This window comes from Salvelinus namaycush, chromosome 6 (assembly GCF_016432855.1).
Source record: "Salvelinus namaycush isolate Seneca chromosome 6, SaNama_1.0, whole genome shotgun sequence".
Classification (NCBI taxonomy): Eukaryota; Metazoa; Chordata; class Actinopteri; order Salmoniformes; family Salmonidae; genus Salvelinus; species Salvelinus namaycush.
Genome location: NC_052312.1, coordinates 22,163,254 through 22,183,162, shown reverse-complemented (window position 1 = coordinate 22,183,162; position 19,909 = coordinate 22,163,254). Strand labels below are relative to the sequence as shown.

Below are 19,909 nucleotides of genomic sequence, written 5' to 3'. Positions count from 1 at the left end.
CAGTAGATCTGGGCCGATTCCGGATGCGAGTCGGGGCACTCGGCTGAGTCATGACGTCATGTGGCCCGAGTCTGGGCCGCCTTCGGCAGTATTACTTATGGCTAGGATGCGGGGATTGAGCTCGGGCCGATTCCGGTGTGAGGTATCTGGCCCAAATGTATTACTTGGCGCTTGGCCCGATTCCCGTGTGAGTTATCTGGCCCAAATGTATTACATGTATTATAATGCGAATTGTAATGTGTAACATATCTTACGAAATGGGTGATGGACGTCCACAAATTAATAAATACCATACAAAACGTAACATGTCATACCACATTTATTGTTTAGGATTTACTACAGAATAATACGAAATGCTTAGAAATCAGGTTACATCCAAAACTCGTGTACCGTGGTACTATCTCTGCTGATCACCTCTGCCAATCAATTTATCCGTATCTAAAGGTAGTAGACAGCTGGTGACATCTTGAGACTAATATAACATAGCAGGCGCTTGACGACAATTTAAAAAAACTGTCGGGGGAGGTTTTCTGCACTGTTCAACAAATCTGATCAGTGCAGAAGAAAAACTCCCCCAATATTAAAAAAAAAAATGTACATATTATCAAGCGCCTGCTACGTTAGTTTGCTCTCAAGATGTCACCAATTGTCTACTACCTCAGAGACGTATAACGTGATTGGCAGACGTGAACAGCAGAGATACTGCCATGGTACACCAGTTTTGATTGGTGTACAGTTTAGTACTCGGTGGCGTTTGCCTGTCTATTTAGCGAATATGAAAGTAAGTATTTTGAAAACATTTCCGAGAATTGACATTGCCAACAAACGGAAATGTTTTCAGAATAAATAGCTCCTCCCTCGGCAGATCGATCATCTCGAAAACGAAAGCAGATAGCCCACCACCTTAACATGATTGGATTGTGATTGAAGGAGTGGGACGGGTTTCGAGTTATTTATATATTATTTTCTCCCCCCCCTCCTTTCCCACAATGGAATATTTTATTTTCAAGAGGAAGGAGAAGAAAAAGTGGGCGGGAATATAACTTTTCAGGATGTAGTCCGCCCTAAAACCCCACCGAAGAAGATCACCAATGCGAGTTGTTGTTCTTCGTTTTTACGCCATATGCATTGACACGAGCGCACCTTTCGTATAAAGTTCCTTGTATTAGAGTACAATAAATCAACGTATTGGAATTTTTTAATTCGGATTCGTATTCACATCTTCGATTTCACTTGGATCGTTTTCACTTTTGAACTTGTTTCTTTTGATCCAACCAACTGTCGCACTCCTATCCCTCGGCCTGGTTTTGGCTCTCTGCATCTTGATAACGTTACATTTTGAGAGGCACTTTTATAACTTTTATATCACAACTTTTTACGCAACGCCAAATAGTTGCGGCGGAATTAAACTGTCGACGCACGGGGATATTCATCGCCATTCAGTGAAAACCTCGCACATCAAACCTCAAAGGGTTAGTTTGAAATCTGGTTGGGTCTGACCTACTTTTTACAGATTGAGTCTGTCAAGGCTTGCCTAGTCGCCATGGAGAGGCGGGACAGTCGCCAAGCAACATCCGATTACCCTCACCCATTTATACACAAACTGAAACTGACCAGGGCACAGAGAATACGGGTGAGTTGTCTTATTATGCTTGAGGAAATGTGGTAAGAGTTTAAGTTGAAAAGAGGACACATTTGAATGATTTGTGTGTCTGCATGCATGTGCCTATTGTTGATTATCAACTGTGCACGCATCTGTTTTCTGGATTCATTGTAGCATGTAGCAGCTTGTTTAGGAACTATGTGATACAATCTGATACATTGTAGCCTGTGCCAGAATGTGTGCATCTGTGTGTGTGATGAATATTATACATTGCAGGCTACCTACCCTATTTAACTTACTATTCTCCATATATTAACATGTCCCTCCAATCCACAGGGCATGGTGTTGGGCACCATCCTCTTCCCCATACGAATCTTCCTGGTCGCCCTCTGCTTCCTGTTGATGTGGCCTATTGCCCGGCTGCGTTTGGCCGGCTTGTCAGAGGAGGAACGCTCCCGGCCAGTAGTGGCGGGGTGGCGTTGGTGGCTGCTACATTCCATCATCCGGTTCCTGAGCCGGGCAGCGTTTTTCTTCCTGGGGTTCTGGGTCCAGGTTAAAGGTCGTAGGGCGGGGTGTAAGGAGGCTCCCGTGCTGGCGGTGGCGCCTCACAGTAGCTTCCTGGACATGTTGGTGCTGCCGGAAACCCAGCTAGCTACAGTGGTGTCCCGATCGGAAAACCAAAAAATCCCTGTTATAGGGGGTGAGTGTGGGGGTAACTGGGAGTGGGACACATGCGCGTGCACACACACACACACACACACACACACACACACACACACACACACACACAGTTGACTAAGGTGGTGTCCAGATTGGAGAACCAGAGCCTGCCAGTAATAGGGGGTGGGTGTTATGCGGGATACTTGGAGTGACTGGGTCAAAGTTTACCTTTAAAAGAAACAGATCTAGTATTTGATCACTGTCCTCAAATGGTAACCTTAATCACTGGGGATAGAATACCACACTGGGGGCAACATCATCCTACTCTGTTGGGGTGAGATGGAGAATGAGAGGGGGGGTCGAGGTTGGGAAAGGAGGGAGAGATGGGGGAGGGATTGGAGAATAGGGAGCATTGAGAAATGTTGACAAACTTCTAAAACAAACTATTGCCTCATCACTTCTCTTGTTTGTGTTCTCCCGCTATCTTTTCCTGTCCTTCCCGCTTTCTTTCTCTCTTACCTTTTCCCTTCGTATTCCCTTTCCTATCTCTTCAGTAGCACAGGCCTTCAGTGGCTTTTGTGTCCTAAACAATATAAAAATCATGTTATTATGGTTGTCACCCTACCCTGATGAAGCCTGTCGAAACGTTGGATATTACATTTTTGCATCTGAGCTCCTAGAGTGTGCGGCCCTCCTTTATTTTCATGTCACATTATAACAGCCTTGTGTATGGTTTCTTTTTTTCTCCCTTTAGCCCTCCTGGCGTTTAACCAGTCAGTGATGGTAAATAGGAAGAATCCAGAGTCCAGGAAACAAGCTATTGCGCAGATCATAGAGAGGCTCACCTCCAACGGCTACTGGCCACAGGTAAGCAGTGTTCAAAGGTCATATTAGGCCAATGGAGGTAACGGGTGAAACGGAGTAGTCTTGTCCGAGACATGTAAACCCAATTGTTCAAGGATTTCCTATGGTTGATACATTGGGTTACCACATAGGCGACGTGGGCTCACATCCAACCAGTTACACACATGTAACCTCACTGCATCAGTCTTGTGTCATGTAGCGCAATGACTCTTGAGTTAACGGGCACGATAGAATGATGTAAATATAGGACAATTAACATTACTGATGAATGGACGACTGTTATAGAACTGGTTTAACGCCTTCTTTCTCTGTATATACATCAATCACTGTCTCAATCTCTATCCCTCCCTCCATCTTTTTCTCTCTCTCTCCCTCTTTCTCCTCCTAATGAACCTTGCTGATGGACTGGTTTTACTAACTCCCTTGCTTTCTCACTCCCCATCTCTGTCATTGTCTCTATTCATCAATCACGGTCTTTCTCTCCCTCTATCCCCCCACTATCCCCTCCCTCTCTCAGATGCTGATGTTCCCAGAAGGCACCACTACGAACGGCACCATTCTCATCAAGTTTAAGCGTGGTGAGAACCAGACCTTGGTTCAAATACTATTTGAAATCTTTCAAATGCTTTTAGCCTTTGCTTTAGCCTGCCTAGGGTGGCAGATTGGCGGTGTTTGCACTTTTGCTTCTATTCTAATAGTTTAAATAATTTTTAATAGTACACTGCTCAAAAAAATAAAGGGAACACTTAAACAACACAATGTAACTCCAAGTCAATCACACTTCTGTGAAATCAAACTGTCCACTTAGGAAGCAACACTGATTGACAATACATTTCACATGCTGTTGTGCAAATGGAATAGACAAAAGGTGGAAATTATAGGCAATTAGCAAGACACCCCCAATAAAGGAGTGATTCTGCAGGTGGTGACCACAGACCACTTCTCAGTTCCTATGCTTCCTGGCTGATGTTTTGGTCACTTTTGAATGCTGCGGTGCTCTCACTCTAGTGGTAGCATGAGACGGAGTCTACAACCCACACAAGTGGCTCAGGTAGTGCAGCTCATCCAGGATGGCACATCAATGCGAGCTGTGGCAAGAAGGTTTGCTGTGTCTGTCAGCGTAGTGTCCAGAGCATGGAGGCGCTACCAGGAGACAGGCCAGTACATCAGGAGACGTGGAGGAGGCCGTAGGAGGGCAACAACCCAGCAGCAGGACCGCTACCTCCGCCTTTGTGCAAGGAGTAGCACTGCCAGAGCCCTGCAAAATGACCTCCAGCAGGCCACAAATGTGCATGTGTCTGCTCAAACGGTCAGAAACAGACTCCATGAGGGTGGTATGAGGGCCCGACGTCCACAGGTGGGGGTTGTGCTTACAGCCCAACACCGTGCAGGACATTTGGCATTTGCCAGAGAACACCAAGATTGGCAAATTCGCCACTGCACCCTGTGCTCTTCACAGATGAAAGCAGGTTCACACTGAGCACATGAGCACATGTGACAGACGTGACAGAGTCTGGAGACGCCGTGGAGAACGTTCTGCTGCCTGCAACATCCTCCAGCATGACCGGTTTGGCGGTGGGTCAGTCATGGTGTGGGGTGGCATTTCTTTGTGGGGCCGCACAGCCCTCCATGTGCTCGACAGAGGTAGCCTGACTGCCATTAGGTACCGAGATGAGATCCTCAGAGCCCTTGTGAGACCATATGCTGACACATGCACATTTGTGGCCTGCTGGAGGTCATTTTGCAGGGCTCTGGCAGTGCTACTCCTTGCACAAAGGCGGAGGTAGCGGTCCTGCTGCTGGGTTGTTGCCCTCCTACGGCCTCCTCCATGTCTCCTGATGTACTGGCCTGTCTCCTGGTAGCGCCTCCATGCTCTGGACACTACGCTGACAGACACAGCAAACCTTCTTGCCACAGCTCGCATTGATGTGCCATCCTGGATGAGCTGCACTACCTGAGCCACTTGTGTGGGTTGTAGACTCCGTCTCATGCTACCACTAGAGTGAGAGAACCGCCAGCATTCAAAAGTGACCAAAACATCAGCCAGGAAGCATAGGAACTGAGAAGTGGTCTGTGGTCACCACCTGCAGAATCACTCCTTTATTGGGGGTGTCTTGCTAATTGCCTATAATTTCCACCTTTTGTCTATTCCATTTGCACAACAGCATGTGAAATGTATTGTCAATCAGTGTTGCTTCCTAAGTGGACAGTTTGATTTCACAGAAGTGTGATTGCCTTGGAGTTACATTGTGTTGTTTAAGTGTTCCCTTTATTTTTTTGAGCAGTGTATATTAACCTGGTATTGGTGAGCACACAAAAAATATCTTGGCTTAAATCAACAAACTGTCACTTATGCTGAACCTGAAGAAATGGATGGCATGTTGTGTTACGTAGGGAGGGGAGAAAGAAAGGTGTGAGCTGACTGGTTTACTGTTCTCTCTCTCTCCCTTCGAGGTGCCTTCCTGGCTGGAGTCCCAGTCCAACCAGTTCTGCTGCACTACCCCAACAAACTGGTGAGTAGAGAGGGAAATGAAATAGAAAGTGAGTGGTGGAACGAAGCGCTGCCTCCGGGAGCATATATGGTCTGGGATGACAACACTACCACTAGACCAGCTCCAGACAGAGTAGTTAACTTGCTGATGGATTGGAATTGGGCCTGAGCGCACCCTTCCTATTAAGGACTACAGTGTGTTCTGGTCGTGGGAAAATACCATGTTGTTTGCTTTCTAATCATAGATACAGTGCCCTCCACTAATATTGGCACCCTTGGTAAATGTGAGCAAAACTGTCTGTGGGGAAGAAGAAAAACATCTTTATATTCACAAAAATCAAACCTTTTAATTAAAGTAAAAATAATTGAAAGAAAAAATATATTATCATAAAATAAATACATGTTTGTTCTCAAATATATGTGTGCCACAATTATTGGCAGCCCTTCATTCAATACTTTGTGCAACCTCCCTTTGCCAAGATAACAGCTCTGAGTCTTCTCCTATAATGTGTAATGAGTTTGGGGAACACATGACAAAGGATCTGAGACAATTCCTCCATATACTGTAGTATCTCTCCAGATCCTTCAGATTCTCCAAGGTCCACGCTTGTGGACTCTCCTCTTCGGCTCATCCCACAGGTTTTCCATGTGGTTTAGGTCAGGGGACTGGGATGGCCATGGCAAAGCCTTGTTTCTGTGGTCATTGAACCATGTTTGTGTTGATTTTGAGATGTGCTTTGGATCGTTGTCCTGCTGGAAGATCCAACCAAGGCCCAGTTTAAGCTTCCTAGTCAGGTTTTGATTTAATATCTGCTGATACATGATGTATCCTAACAAGTTGTCCAGTGCCTTTGGAAGAAAAACAGCCCCACAACATCAAAGATCCGCCACCATACTTCACAGTGGGGATGAGATACTTTTCTGCGTGGCTGTCTTTATGTCTACGCCAAATCCACCTCTGGTATTTGTTTTGAAAAAAGCTCTATTTTGGTCTCATCTGACCATAGAACCCAGTCCCATTGAAAGTTCCAGTAACATTTGGCAAAATGTAGGCGCTTGAGTTTGTTTGACAGCAAAGGCTTTTTTTTATGGCAACCCTCCCAAACAACTTGTGGTGGTCGTAGTTTTGGAAACTTTCTGACCCAAGACCCAACTAACGTCTGCAATTCTCCAGCTGTGATCCTTGGAGATTTTTTGGCCACTCGAACCATCCTCCTCACTGTGCGTGGGGTCAATATAGACACACGTCCTCTTTCAGGCCGATTGTTAACATCTCCAGTTGCTTTAAATTATTGCCCTGATAGTAGAAATGGTCATTTTCAACCGTTGAGCTTTTTTCTTATAGCCATTTTTTGGTTTGTGCAGCTCAACAACCCTTTGTCACACATCATTACTGTATTCTCGGGTCTTTCCCATAGTAATGGATGACTATGGGAACTTGGCCTGTGTGTCACCTCATATTTATACCCCAGTGAAACAGGAAAGTCATGGCTTACCACTTAAGTGTTCCTAATCACTCAAGTGAACTTAAAAACGTAAAATATGAATGGGTATATACTTCAGTTATATTTTACTCATAAGAATTTCTAGGGGTGCCAATAATTGTTTCGGATAAAAATATTTGTCATTTATTTCACATTTATTTTTTTCAATAATTGTACTTCAATTAAAGGTTTGATTTTTGTGAATATTTTGAATGAAAGACCAAGAGGATAAATAGCAGAGATGTTTTGCTCATATTTACCAAGGGTGCCAATATTAGTGGAGGGCACTGTTGTTAATCTTTGTGCATGTTGGAACTCCAATGGTGCAACAGCATGCCTGTACAGGGTGTGCTTTGAACTGGGTGACCTGTGCAATGATCTGAACATAATCAGGTGACGTACTGTCTGCACATGTGAGTTTAAAAGAAAACTTGCTTATTTTTCTAGGATACTGTGCGCTGGACCCACAAGGGCACAACCTGGTAAGGCATCATCTAAATTATATATATATTTTTTAAATATGATAATCATTCAACTTCGTTATCTATAATATTGGAAATAAGCTTTTTCTGAATGTTATTTCACTGATGGGTGTTGTTCCCTCCAGGATTGAGACACTGTGGCACACCTGCTCTCAGCTCTACACTAACGTTACCATTGAGGTATGATAGTGTTCTGTTTTCAGATTGGCTGTCAGTGTAAATGTCCTCTTCTCTTATTGGCGATATTACCTGTCAGTATTAATATCCTGTTCTGATTGCCTGTATTACCTGTCACTATAAATTATAAATGTAATGTTCTCTTATTGGCTACGGTACTTGTATTAATATCCTGTACTCTGATTTGGTTACAGTATCTGCCAGTATACACCCCCTCTCAGGAAGAGAAGGATGACCCTAACCTGTATGCAGACAACGTCCAGAAACTCATGGCCAAGTAAGTTTACACAGAATTTCTGCTTGTAATGTATGTGTATCTCATCTTTGGGCTCCGTCTTCTTGAGGTGTGTGTTTGTTGTTGCTGTATGTGTGTTACTTTCTTTCATGATGCATTTTCTTCTTTGATGCACCTTATGTCTAAACTTCTTTACAGTGAAATGATCTTGATTGGTGATCTCAACTGGTGTTGGTTAAAGCCGGTGTATGATGATTTAAAAATGTTTTGTAATTCTATGAATCTTACCCAGTTGATTAACTCACCCACTCGCCCAAATCTTAAATGCCCAGATAAATCTACCCTGATTGATTTGATATTGACAAATGTTCCACATAAATATTCTGCGGTTGGTGTTTTTTGTAATGATTTAAGTGACCATTGTGCTGTTGTTGCTGTTAGAAATACTAAGGTTCCAAAGACAAATCCACGTTTTATTCGTAAGAGAAATTTGAAGTGTTTTAATGAGCAGGATTTCTTTCATGATTTGTTTTATTTTGACTGGAGCAAGATTGAGCTTATCCCTGATGTGGAAACTGCCTGGATATTCTTTCATGATGTTTTTTTCCAAATAGTAAACAAACATGCCCCATTCCACAGGTTCAGGGTTAAAGGGCGGGATAATCCATGGTTTTCTTCTGAGCTGTCTTGTATTATTCACGACCGTAATCTAGCCTGGGCTAAAGCAAGGAAATCTTGTTCTGATGCTGATTGGCTTATTTTTAGGCAGTTAAGAAACAAGTGTTCTTTTCTTCTCAGGAAGGCCAAGTCTGAATATTTTATGTCTGTTACCACTGATAACCTGAATGACCCTAGAAAGTTTTGGAATGCTATTAAGTCTATGTCTGGTAACAGTAATGTTAATGAATTACCGTCATGTGTTTTGAAGGACTCTGTTGCTATATATGACAAAACTGAAATGCTGAATTGTTTCAATGAGCACTTTGTATCATCTGGTAGGCTGTTTGATTCAGTGTCCTCTGTCTCTGTACAACCCTGTGTGGATGAACCAGTGTCCTCTGTCTCTGTACAACCCTGTGTGGATGAACCAGTGAGAGCTGGTCAAACTTTTAGCTTTTTGCCATTCTCAGTGCAGGTGGTACATAAAGCACTGAAATCCTTAGATCAAAGAAAGCCTGCAGGTCCTGATCTTTTGGATCCCTGCTTTTTAAATCTGGCAGCTGATTTCATAGCTGAACCACTTACATTCCAGGGTTAGATTGAACAGATATGTAATGAAATTCCAAATATCTGGAAATCAGCATTTGTCCTACCACTTTTAAAAGGGGGAGATCCAACTCTTTTAAATAATTATAGGCCAATCTCAAAGCTGTCACCCCTGGTGAAAATACTTGAAACCCTTGTAAGTGAACAGCTAAATTAGTTTTTATTTACTAACTCTATTTTATCTATGTACCAATCGGGCTTCAGGAAGAAGCATAGCACAATTACAGCAGCCATGAAGGTTTTAAATGATATCACTGAAGCCCTTGACAAAAAACAGCACTGTGTCTCACTTTTTATTGATCTCTCTAAGGCTTTTGATACAGTTGATCATGCTATACTAAGGCAGAGATTGTTGAGTGTAGGTCTTTCGGAGCATGCAGTTGCATGGTTTGCTAACTATCTGTCTGATAGAACTCAGTGGACTCAATTTGATGGGCTTATGCCTGTTAAATTGTCTGTCCTGAATGGTGTGCCCCAAGGCTCTGTACTTGGTCCTCTCATATTCACTATTTATATAAATGATTTAGACAAAAATGTCCAAAATGAACAACTTCATTTTTATGCTGATGATACTGTTGTGCCTCATCTCTTACAAAAGCTTTCCAGAACTTGCAAACTGCTTTTTATACTGTTCAACATACCTTGTGTCAATTGAAGCTTATCCTCAATACTGACAAAACTAAACTAATGGTGTTTTCTAATGCAAGAAATAGACCTCTGAACCTTTCACCTATTACTACCTGTCAGGGCAAGGAGATTGAGGTTGTAACCTCATATAAATATCTTGGAATTCTAATTGATGACGGCCTCTCTTTTAAATTGCATATTCAACAACTTACAAAAAAATTGAAGCTGAAATTGGGTTTTTATTTTAGGAATAAGGCCTGTTTTTCTTTTGAAACCAGAAGGAGGCTAGTATCAGCTACATTTATGCCTTTACTAGACTATGGGGATATTTTATATATGAATGCTTCCGCTCAGTGTTTGAGATCAATTGACACTCTTTACCATGACACTTTGAGATTTATTTTAAACTGCAAAACCCTTACGCACCACTGCACTTTGTATACCAGGGTTGGCTGGCCTTCTCTAGTCACTCGTAGGCTCAGTCACTGGTATACTTTTATTTACAAAGCCATTTTGGGTTTGCTACCTTTTTATTTGGGCATTTTTATTGTTCAGAAATGTGGTGGGTACTCTCTTCGTTCGCTAGACTTTATCCTGCTAACTGTTCCAAATGTCCGAACTGAATTTGGTAAAAGGTCTTTTATGTACTCTGCGCCATCGTCTTGGAACACCTTACAAAATAATTTTAAACTGGAAGAACTTGTCCCGATTGGTGTTTTTAAATCACTGATGAAGGATTTTGAGGCTGATTCCCTGACCTGTCAATGTTTTTAATGTGCTGTTTTTGATATTGTTATACTCTTGTGAATTCAATGGTTTTTACTAGATTACTTGTAGTTTTTCATGTTGTCTGTCTGTAATTTTTGTAATGACTTGGTGCTGCCTATCTTGGCCAGGACGCTCTTGAAAAAGAGATTTTAAATCTCAATGAGCCCTTCCTGGTTAAATAAAGTTTAAAAATAAAAATTCTAACAGTATTGAGTTTACCTCTTTGAACTTGTCAGGGTCCTGGGTATCACAGCTAAAGACTATGGCTGTGTACGAATACCTGTACTTGCGTTTTAAATTGTAGGCTTTTTGAGAAGAAAAGAATAAGTATGGTTTAAATGCCAGGATGTCATGCTCATTTACGCTTTTCATCTAGTAGAATTGCGCATTAGATGATGCATTCTCAGTAGGCTCAGCCTAATATGCTGATATTTGTTGCTTACTGCGTTAGTTTTGACTAAATATGTAGTACGATTGGTAAACAATATGCAGTGTAAGTAAGTAGTAGGCACTGCTGATGTGAACGAGAGGTGTGTGTGTGTGGTCTAACAGTATCATCTCCTATGTGTTTCAGGACTCTGGGTATCCCAGCTACAGACCATGTGATGGAGGGGCGTGTTCCTACCAGAATGCTAGGGGGGCTCTCCCTCCCCCTAGAACCCCCAGCCAGAGAAACCCTCTCACTGCTGCACAAAGACGGGTAAGAGACGTGTGTGTCACATGAGGCTGGTGATGGGAGGACGGCTCATATTAATGGCTGGAATGGAGTAAATGAATTGGTATCAATCTGTTTGATTTGTTTTTATACCGTTAAGTACACTCAGCCATTACTATGAGCCAGTCCTCCCCAATTAAAGTGCCACCAGTCACCTGTGGTTTGTGTGCCTGTGTGGAGTCATACATATGTGTTCTATCAATTGTGTGTGTGTGTGTGTGCAGAGTCATATAACAATAACCATTTTGTATTAGAAAAGAAAATGTATAGAACTTGTTTGTTACTGTGTATAGAATGTATGAAAACTTCTGTATATGGTAACTTCCTATTTTGTTAGTTACACCTGGTGGTCACCTGTGTGGCTTACCTGTAGGAGTAGAATAAAGGGATTATGGGGAGATGCTGTTAGTGTTGAGTTGGAACAGGTGTGACGGGCCTTGGAAGATGCTACAGAAAAACAGTTTACGAATGTCTTATCACATTTTTATATTTACAAAAATATATTAAACTGTGACAACCCGTACATTGTGAGTAATACATATCTATCAACTCTCTCAAGTCATTAACGCGAATTCACGTTGGAAACGTGCCTGCAAAGCTTCTATAGAAATGGCTACTTTAGAATCTAGGAACTGAAGCCATGACAATATACACATACAAGTAACTGCCAAAATTAAGAAAACGCCAACATAAAGGGCGTTAGGCCACCGTGAGCCAGAACAGCTTCAATTAAACTTCGCATAGATTCTACACGTGTCTGGAACTCTATCAGAGGGTTGCGACACCATTCTTCCACGAGAAATTTCATAATTTGGTGTTTTGTTAATGGTGGTGGAAAACCCTGTCTCAGGCACCACTCCAGAATCTCTCATAAGTGTTCAATTGGGTTGACATCTGGCGACTGAGACGGCATCGTTTTCATGCTCATCAAACCTTTCAGTGACTTATTGTCCTCAATGGGGGCATAGCCATGGTAGATAAAATAATGGCCTGCCCAGCATTTTTATACATGTCCCTAAGCATGATGGGATGTTAATTAACTCAGGAACCACACCTGTGTAGAAGCACTTGCTTTCAAAATACATTGTTCCCCTCATTGACTCAGGTGTTTCCATTATTTTGTGAGTTGCCTGTATACAGGACATTCGGAAAGGATTTTCCACATTTTTGTTACTTTACAGCTTTATTCTAAAATGGATTAAATCTTTTTTTCCCTCAACACACATAATGACAAAGTGAAAACAGGTTTTGCAAATGTATTACAAAAACATATTTACATAACTATTCAGAACCTTTGCTATGAGACTTGAAATTGAGCTCAGGTGCATCCTGTTTCCATTGATCATCTTAAAGATGTTTCTAAAACTTCATTGAAGTGCACCTGTGGTAAATTCAATTAATTGGACATGATTTGAAAAGGCGCATACCTGTCAATAAAAGGTCCCACAGATGACAGTGCATGTCAGAACAAAAACCAAGCCATGAGGTCAATGTAATTGTCCGTAGAGCTCCGAGACAGGATTGTGTCGAGGCACAGATCTGGGGAAGTGTACCAAAACATTTCTGCAGCATTGAAGGTCCCCAAGAACACAGTGGCCTGGAAGAAGTTTGGAGCCACCAAGACTCTTCCTAGAGCTGGCTGCCCGGCCAAACTGAGCAATCGGGGGAGAAGGGCTTTGGTCAGGGAGGTGACCAAAAACCTGATGGTCACTCTGACAGAGCTCCAGAGTTCCTCTGTGGAGATGAGAACCATCCAGAAGTACAACCATCTCTGCAGCACTCCACCAATCAGGCCAGACAGCCAGAGTGGCCAGGCGGAAGCCACTCCTCAGTAAAAGGCACATGACGGCCTGCTTGGAGTTTGCCAAAAGGCACCTAAGACCATGAGAAACAAGATTCTCTGGTCTGATGAAACCAAGATTGAACTCTTTGGCATAAATGCCAAGCATTACGTCTAGAGGAAACCTGGCACCATTTCTACGGTGAAGCATGGTGGTGGCAGCATCATGCTGTGAGGATTTTTCTCAGTGGCAGGGACTGGGAGACTAATCAGGATCGAGGGAAAGATGAACAGAGCAAAGTACAGAGATGGTTAACCTTCTACCAGGACAACGACTCTAAGCACACAGCCAAGACAACGCAGGAGTGACTTTGGGACAAGTCTTTAAATGTCCTTGAGTGGCCCAGCCAGAGCCCGGACTTGAACCAGATCAAACGTATCTGGAGAGACCTGAAAAATAGCTGTGCAGTGACGCACCCCATCCAACCTGACAGAGCTTGAGAAGATCTGCAGAGAAGAATGGGAGAATCTCCCCAAATACAGGTGTTCCAAGCTTGAAGCGTCATACCCAAGAAGACACAGCTGTGTGCTGTGATCGCTGCCAAAGGTGCTTCGACAAAGTACTGAGTGAAGAGTCTGAATACTTATGTAAATGTGATATTTCAGATTTTTTTTTAGTGAAATTTGCAAACATTTCTAAAAACCTGTTTTTGCTTTGTCATTATGGGGTGCTGTGTGTAGATTGATGAGAACAACAATTTAATAAATTTTACAGTAACACGGAACCCAAACCGGCTGCGTGCGTGCGCCATCGTGCATACATTTATTTTGTCCCCCTACACCAAACGCGATCACGACACACAGGTTAAAATAGCAAAACAAACTCTGAACCAATGACATTTATTTGGGGACAGGTCGAAAAGCATTAAACATGTATGGCAATTTAGCTAGTTAGCTTGCACTTGCTAGCTAATTTGTCCTATTTAGCTAGCTTGCTGTTGCTAGCTAATTTGTCCTGGGATATAAACATCGAGTTGTTATTTTACCTGAAATGCACAAGCTCCTCTACTCCGCCAATTAATCCACACATAAAATGGCCAACCGAATCGTTTCTAGTCATCTCTCCTCCTTCCAGGCTTTTTCATCTTTGAACTTATATGGTGATTGGCGTCAACTTTCATAGTATTACCACGACTACCGGCAAAACATTTCGTCTTTCAATCACCCATATGGGTATAACCAATGAGGAGATGGCACGTGGGTATCTGCTTCTATAAACCAATGAGGAGATGGGAGAGGCAGGACTTGCAGCGCGATCTGCGTCAGAAATAGAAAGGAGTTCTATTTTAGCCCTTGGCATCGCAGACTCTCATTGGCGCGCGCAATAATTGAAAAACATGGATTTCTAAATATATTTTGCGACGCTCGCGCACGCGACGTTTCCGGTCTGGTCAGCATGTAAGACTGTAACGTAACAAAATGTGGAAAAAGTCCAGTTGTCTGAATACTTTTTCAGAATGCACTATATGTAGGCTATTTTATCTATGGCTTTGTGTTTGATCGTAACTACGCAGGTGCTCTCCATTCTTGTGTGCAGTGCTTCTTAAATTGTCATTTAGAAACCTCCCTTTCTCATTTCTCTCCCCTTCAATCTGTTTCTCTCCTTCCATCTCCCCCTCTCCATCCTCAGTCTCAGAAAGTCAGAGGTTGAGGCGGCACTAACTCAGATGATTGACCGGTGTCAGTCAGAACAGGGTTGGAGGGCTGTTGTGGATGAGCTGGTCCCGCTTATGGGACTGACTGACAGACAGACTGCTGCTAAGATCTGTGGTCTCTATTCAAAGGTAAAGTACTCTGAGGTAAAATTGTCCTCCAGCGTCAAGCGTGTGTGTGCAGTACATTTGAGTATTTCTTGGTGTTGTGTGTACTTTGTTTCTGTGTTTGTGTAATAGTGACAACGTTTGCATGCACAAAGTATTCCGGCTACTAACTCATATTCCGCTGAAGGTCTTATTCGGGATAAGCTGTTTACATGTACCTTTTGATATCCTGTTCACGAGTATCCATGGAATCTGTGAATATACCGAATATTCCTAATTGACTTTCATATTGGTTAAATGTAATAGTACAGTGCATTAGGAAAGTAACTTTATTTGTCACATGCGCCGAATACAACAAGTGTAGACTTTACCGTGAAATGCTTACTTACAACCCCTTAACCAACAGTGCAGTTCAAGAAGAAGAACATATTTACCAAGTAGACTATAATAAAAAGTAACACAATAACAAGGCTGTTGTACAGGGGGCACCGGTACCGAGTCAGTGTGCGGGGGTAGAGGTTAGTTGAGGTAATCTGTACATGTAGGTGGGGGTGTTGTGACTATGCATAGATAATAAACAGTGAGTAGCAGCAGTGTACAGAAGGAGGGGGGGGGTGTCGATGTAAATTGTCCGGTGGCGATTTTATGAATTGTTCAGCAGTCTAATGGCTTCGGGGTAGAAGCTGTTGAGGAGCCTTTTGGTCCTAGACTTGGCGCTCCGGTACCACTTGCTGTGCGGTAGCAGAGAAAACAGTCTATGACTTGGGTGACTGGAGTCTCTGACAATTTTATGGGCTTTCCTCTGACACCGCCTATTATATAGGTCCTGGATGGCAAGAAGCTTTACCCCAGTGTTGTACTGGGCCGTTCGCACTACCCTCTGTAGCGCCTTACGGATGTCGAGCAGTTGCCGTACCAGGCGGTGATGCAATCGGTCAGGATGCTCTCAATGGTGCAGCTATAGAACCTTTTGAGGATCTGGGGACCCATGCCAAATCTTTTCAGTCTCCTGAGGGGGAAAAGGTTTTGTCGTGCCCTCTTCACGACTGTCTTGGTATGTTTGGACTATGATAGTTCGTTGGTGATGTGGACACCAAGGAACCTGAAACTCTCGACCCGCTCCACTACAGCCCCGTCGATGTTAATGGGGGCCTGTTCGGCCCGCCTTTTCCTGTAGTCCACAATCATCTCCTTTGTCTTGCTCACATTGAGGGAGAGGTTGTTGTCCTGGCACCACACTGCATGTTGTCGGTGATCAGGCCTACCACTGTGTCATCGGCAAACTTGATGATGGTGTTCTGGCCGTGCAGTCATGAGTGAACAGAGAGTACAGGAGGGGACTGAGCATGTACCCCTGAGGTGCCCCTGTGTTGAGGATCAGCGTGGCGGATGTGTTTTTACCTACCCTTACCACATGGGGACGGCCCGTCAGGAAGTCCAGAATCCAGTTGCAGAGGAAGGTGTTTAGTCCCAGTTGTTCTTAGCTTAGTGATGAGCTTTGAGGGCACTGTGGTTTTAAACGCTGAGCTGTAGTCAATGAATAGCATTCTCACATAGGTGTTCCTTTTGTCCAGGTGGGAAAGGGCAGTGTGGAGTGTAATAGAGATTGCATCATCTGTGGATCTGTTGGGGCAGTATGCAAATTGGAGTGGGTCTAGTGTTTCTGGGATAATGGTGTTGTGAGCCACACCAGCCTTTCAAAGCACTTCATAGCTACAGATGTGAGTTCTACGGGTCGGTAGTTATTTAGGCAGGTTATCTTCGTGTTCTTGGGCACAGGGACTATGGTGGTCAGTTTGAAACATGTTGGTGTTACAGACCCAGTCAGGGACAGGTTGAAAATGTCAGTGAAGACACTTGCCAGTTGGTCAGCGCATGCTCGGAGTACACGTCCTGGTAATCCGTCTGGCCCTGCGGCCTTGTGAATGTTGACCTGTTTAAAGGTCTTACTCACATTGACTACGGCGAACGTGCCACACTATTCCGTCTAAGATCAACATATTCCAGGCATCTTATCCTGGTTTCACGTAACCGGGATCAAGCTTTTTCGGGTTATTGTAAACAGGATTTGATGTTTTATATGCGTCAACTCAAAAACAGTGTACTTGAATATCCCAAGTAATAACGGGATATTGGTGTGCATGTAAACGTGTGTGTGTGTGTGTGTGTGTGTGTGTGTGTGTGTGTGTGTGTGTGTGTGTGTGTGTGTGTGTGTGTGTGTGTGTGTGTGTGTGTGTGTGTGTGTGTGTGTGTGTTGCGTTGCAGGATGACAAGGTGGATCTCAGACAGATCTATCTAAGTGTGGCTGCTGTCTCCAGCTTTATGGACTTCAAGTCTCTCCTTCACATCGCCTTCACTGTAAGTACCTCTCCCAGTGTTTGTGTGTGTACGTGTAGAATGGATTCATAACCCCTGTGTTAATGTTTAGAGTACATGTTAAACCTGGTAGGAAGTTATGCATTTCAACCTATAAAGTGTGTGTACGTAGCCTGGGTCCCAGATCTGTTTGTGCGGTTGTCAACTCCAACATGTTTGGCAAGCGAGCAGGAGTTGGCAAGAGAGCAGAAACAGACTGGCATCCAGGTTAAGAACAGAGGAACAAACCCAGGCGGTATATACAGTATAAAGAGGGCTCTTTAACCTATAAACTGTACATATATAGTATATTTTACATGTGTTTGTATGCAGTGTATTTGTACAGTGCATTCGGAAAGTATTCAGACCCCTTCACTTTTTCCGCATTTTGTTACGTTACAGCCGTATTCTGAAATGGATTAAATACAGGGGTCTGAATACTTTTCGAATGCACTGTAAATGTATGTATGTATACTGTATTTTCTAAATGGAATATTTTACAAACTGTATATTAACTTTATATACTTACATAAACTGTATATTTTTAACCCAATATAAACTCTGCTGTGTGTGTGTCTGCAGCTGTATGACAGAGAGGGTAGTGGCAGTCTGACTGCAGTGGATGTGTCTGACCTGATGGGGGCGCTAGTGGGGAGTCCTCAATACCACACAGAGGAGCTGTACTCAGAACTGTCCCGGAGAGGCGCGCCCACTGAACGCAAGACACCAATCTATATTAACATAATTTACATTTAAATGAATGAACAACATTTTTTTCTACCCCCTTTTTTCTCCCCCAATTTCGTGGTATCCAATTGTTAGTAGTTATTATCTTGTCTCATCGCTACAACTCCCGTACGGGCTCGGGAGAGACGAAGGTCGAAAGCCATGCGTCCTCCGAAACACAACCCAACCTAGCCGCGCTGCTTCTTAACACAGCGCGCATCCAACCCGGAAGCCAGCCGCACCAATGTGTCGGAAGAAACACCGTGCACCTGGCGACCTTGGTTAGCGTGCACTGCGCCCGGCCCGCCACAGGAGTCGCTGGTGCGCGATGAGACAAGGATATCCCTACCGGCCAAACCCGGACGACGCTAGGCCAATTGTGCATCGCCCCACGGACCGGGAGGTCGTGGCCGGCTGCGACAGAGCCTGGGCGCGAACCCAGAGTCTCTGGTGGTACAGCTAGCGCTGCGATGCAGTGCCCTAGCATGAATGAACAACTTGATTAATCAAATAAACGTATCTTTATTTTTTGGGGGACCCATCCTTTTTGTTACATGTATATTCTACACATTATTTACATGGTATTTTTTTTTTTACACCGTAATTACATAACTATATTTTTGCTATTTGAGTCCATCTGGATAGATGGTACTTAAACACATCCGGTATACATTATATAAAGTGTTTTCAGTCAGAACTATTATAGATCATGGGTTTTTAAATTCACCCCTCAGCTACTTTCAGCCCATTCCAACTTACCTTGATTGTTAGTGTTGTATTATTAAACTTGTTGTGGCTGTTGAGCAGAAACCAAGTCTGTGATCAAGTGACACAAGCTGTTTCAAAGAAGAGCGATCGTCCGACTGCCCCTAACTACTGGCTCTTTCTCAATTAATCTTTCCTCGATTCCCCCGCATCCTCTCTCCTTGCCTCCTTCTCAAAACCCATTAGAGAAGGTCTTACGGGAGGGACCGTGGACCTTCTCCAATACAGTTGAGGCGCCAAGGAGATAGGTAGCGAGAACTGAAGGAAAGACAAGTTGAGAGATCCACATCCTTGTCAACAACCCTAATGCTACATTGTATCTCTACAGAGGAGCTGTTCAGAGTGCTGACCACCCATCCCACCTATCAGAAGCTGATCAGCGAGTACCTCACATCTGAGGGGGCAGAGTCTACAACGCCATCGACTCCTCTGATCAATGGGAAGGTTGGAAACAATAATGAAGGATTGCCTAACGACAACAGATCGGCTTTGCTTTATAAAACCGCTGATAACAGCTCAGCTCTATCCCAGAAGAAGGATGACTAAGTGAAGGAACTCTGAAGCATAGTAATTGAATTCCTGACTGGGCAGTCTAATTGCTGTGGTCTGAAGGGCTATGTCCCTTCTAGAAATTATATTTATGTACTTTGAAGGCTAGTCTGCTGCTGGCTACGTCTCCAATGACACCCAATTGACTTTGATGGCAAATTCCCTTCTTGGAATTATATTTCTATGGTGCTTACACTGTTTTGAGAAATGGAGAAAACCTGCACGAAGCAGCTCCACAGTATCTACTGTAAGCCCCATAGATGTCAAAGGGAATATGTCATGACTAGTTTGTGTGAGTCTCAGATTAGTTATATATTGTTTACAATGTACATAGCTAGCTATGATTATGTCACGCAGTTCTGATTCTGTTCATCAACAAGATGCTGTGAAAATAGTATCACAATAGTTATTTATAAATGTAATGTTTTAATAAAATTACGAGTTCTTGTATTTTGTACTGCTTGAAAGAGATGTGGTATGTGAATAATTTGTATTGTTTAAAGAACAAAATATATAAACCAAATGGAAATGACTATTCTCAA

At 43.3% G+C, this 19,909-nt stretch overlaps 1 protein-coding gene across 1 annotated transcript; it reads left to right on the top strand.

The window, feature by feature from the left end:
* Positions 1–1,031: 1,031 nt before the first annotated feature.
* Positions 1,032–19,902, top strand: LOC120049784 (lysophospholipid acyltransferase LPCAT4-like). Its single transcript, XM_038996200.1, has 13 exons — positions 1,032–1,633; positions 1,940–2,303; positions 3,018–3,130; positions 3,645–3,705; positions 5,582–5,640; positions 7,550–7,584; positions 7,710–7,764; positions 7,956–8,038; positions 11,232–11,357; positions 14,843–14,996; positions 17,238–17,330; positions 17,910–18,045; positions 19,147–19,902. Exons 1-13 carry the CDS (start codon positions 1,544–1,546, stop codon positions 19,362–19,364), a joined length of 1,587 nt encoding a protein of 528 aa, XP_038852128.1. The 5' UTR covers positions 1,032–1,543; the 3' UTR covers positions 19,365–19,902.
* Positions 19,903–19,909: the final 7 nt, after the last annotated feature.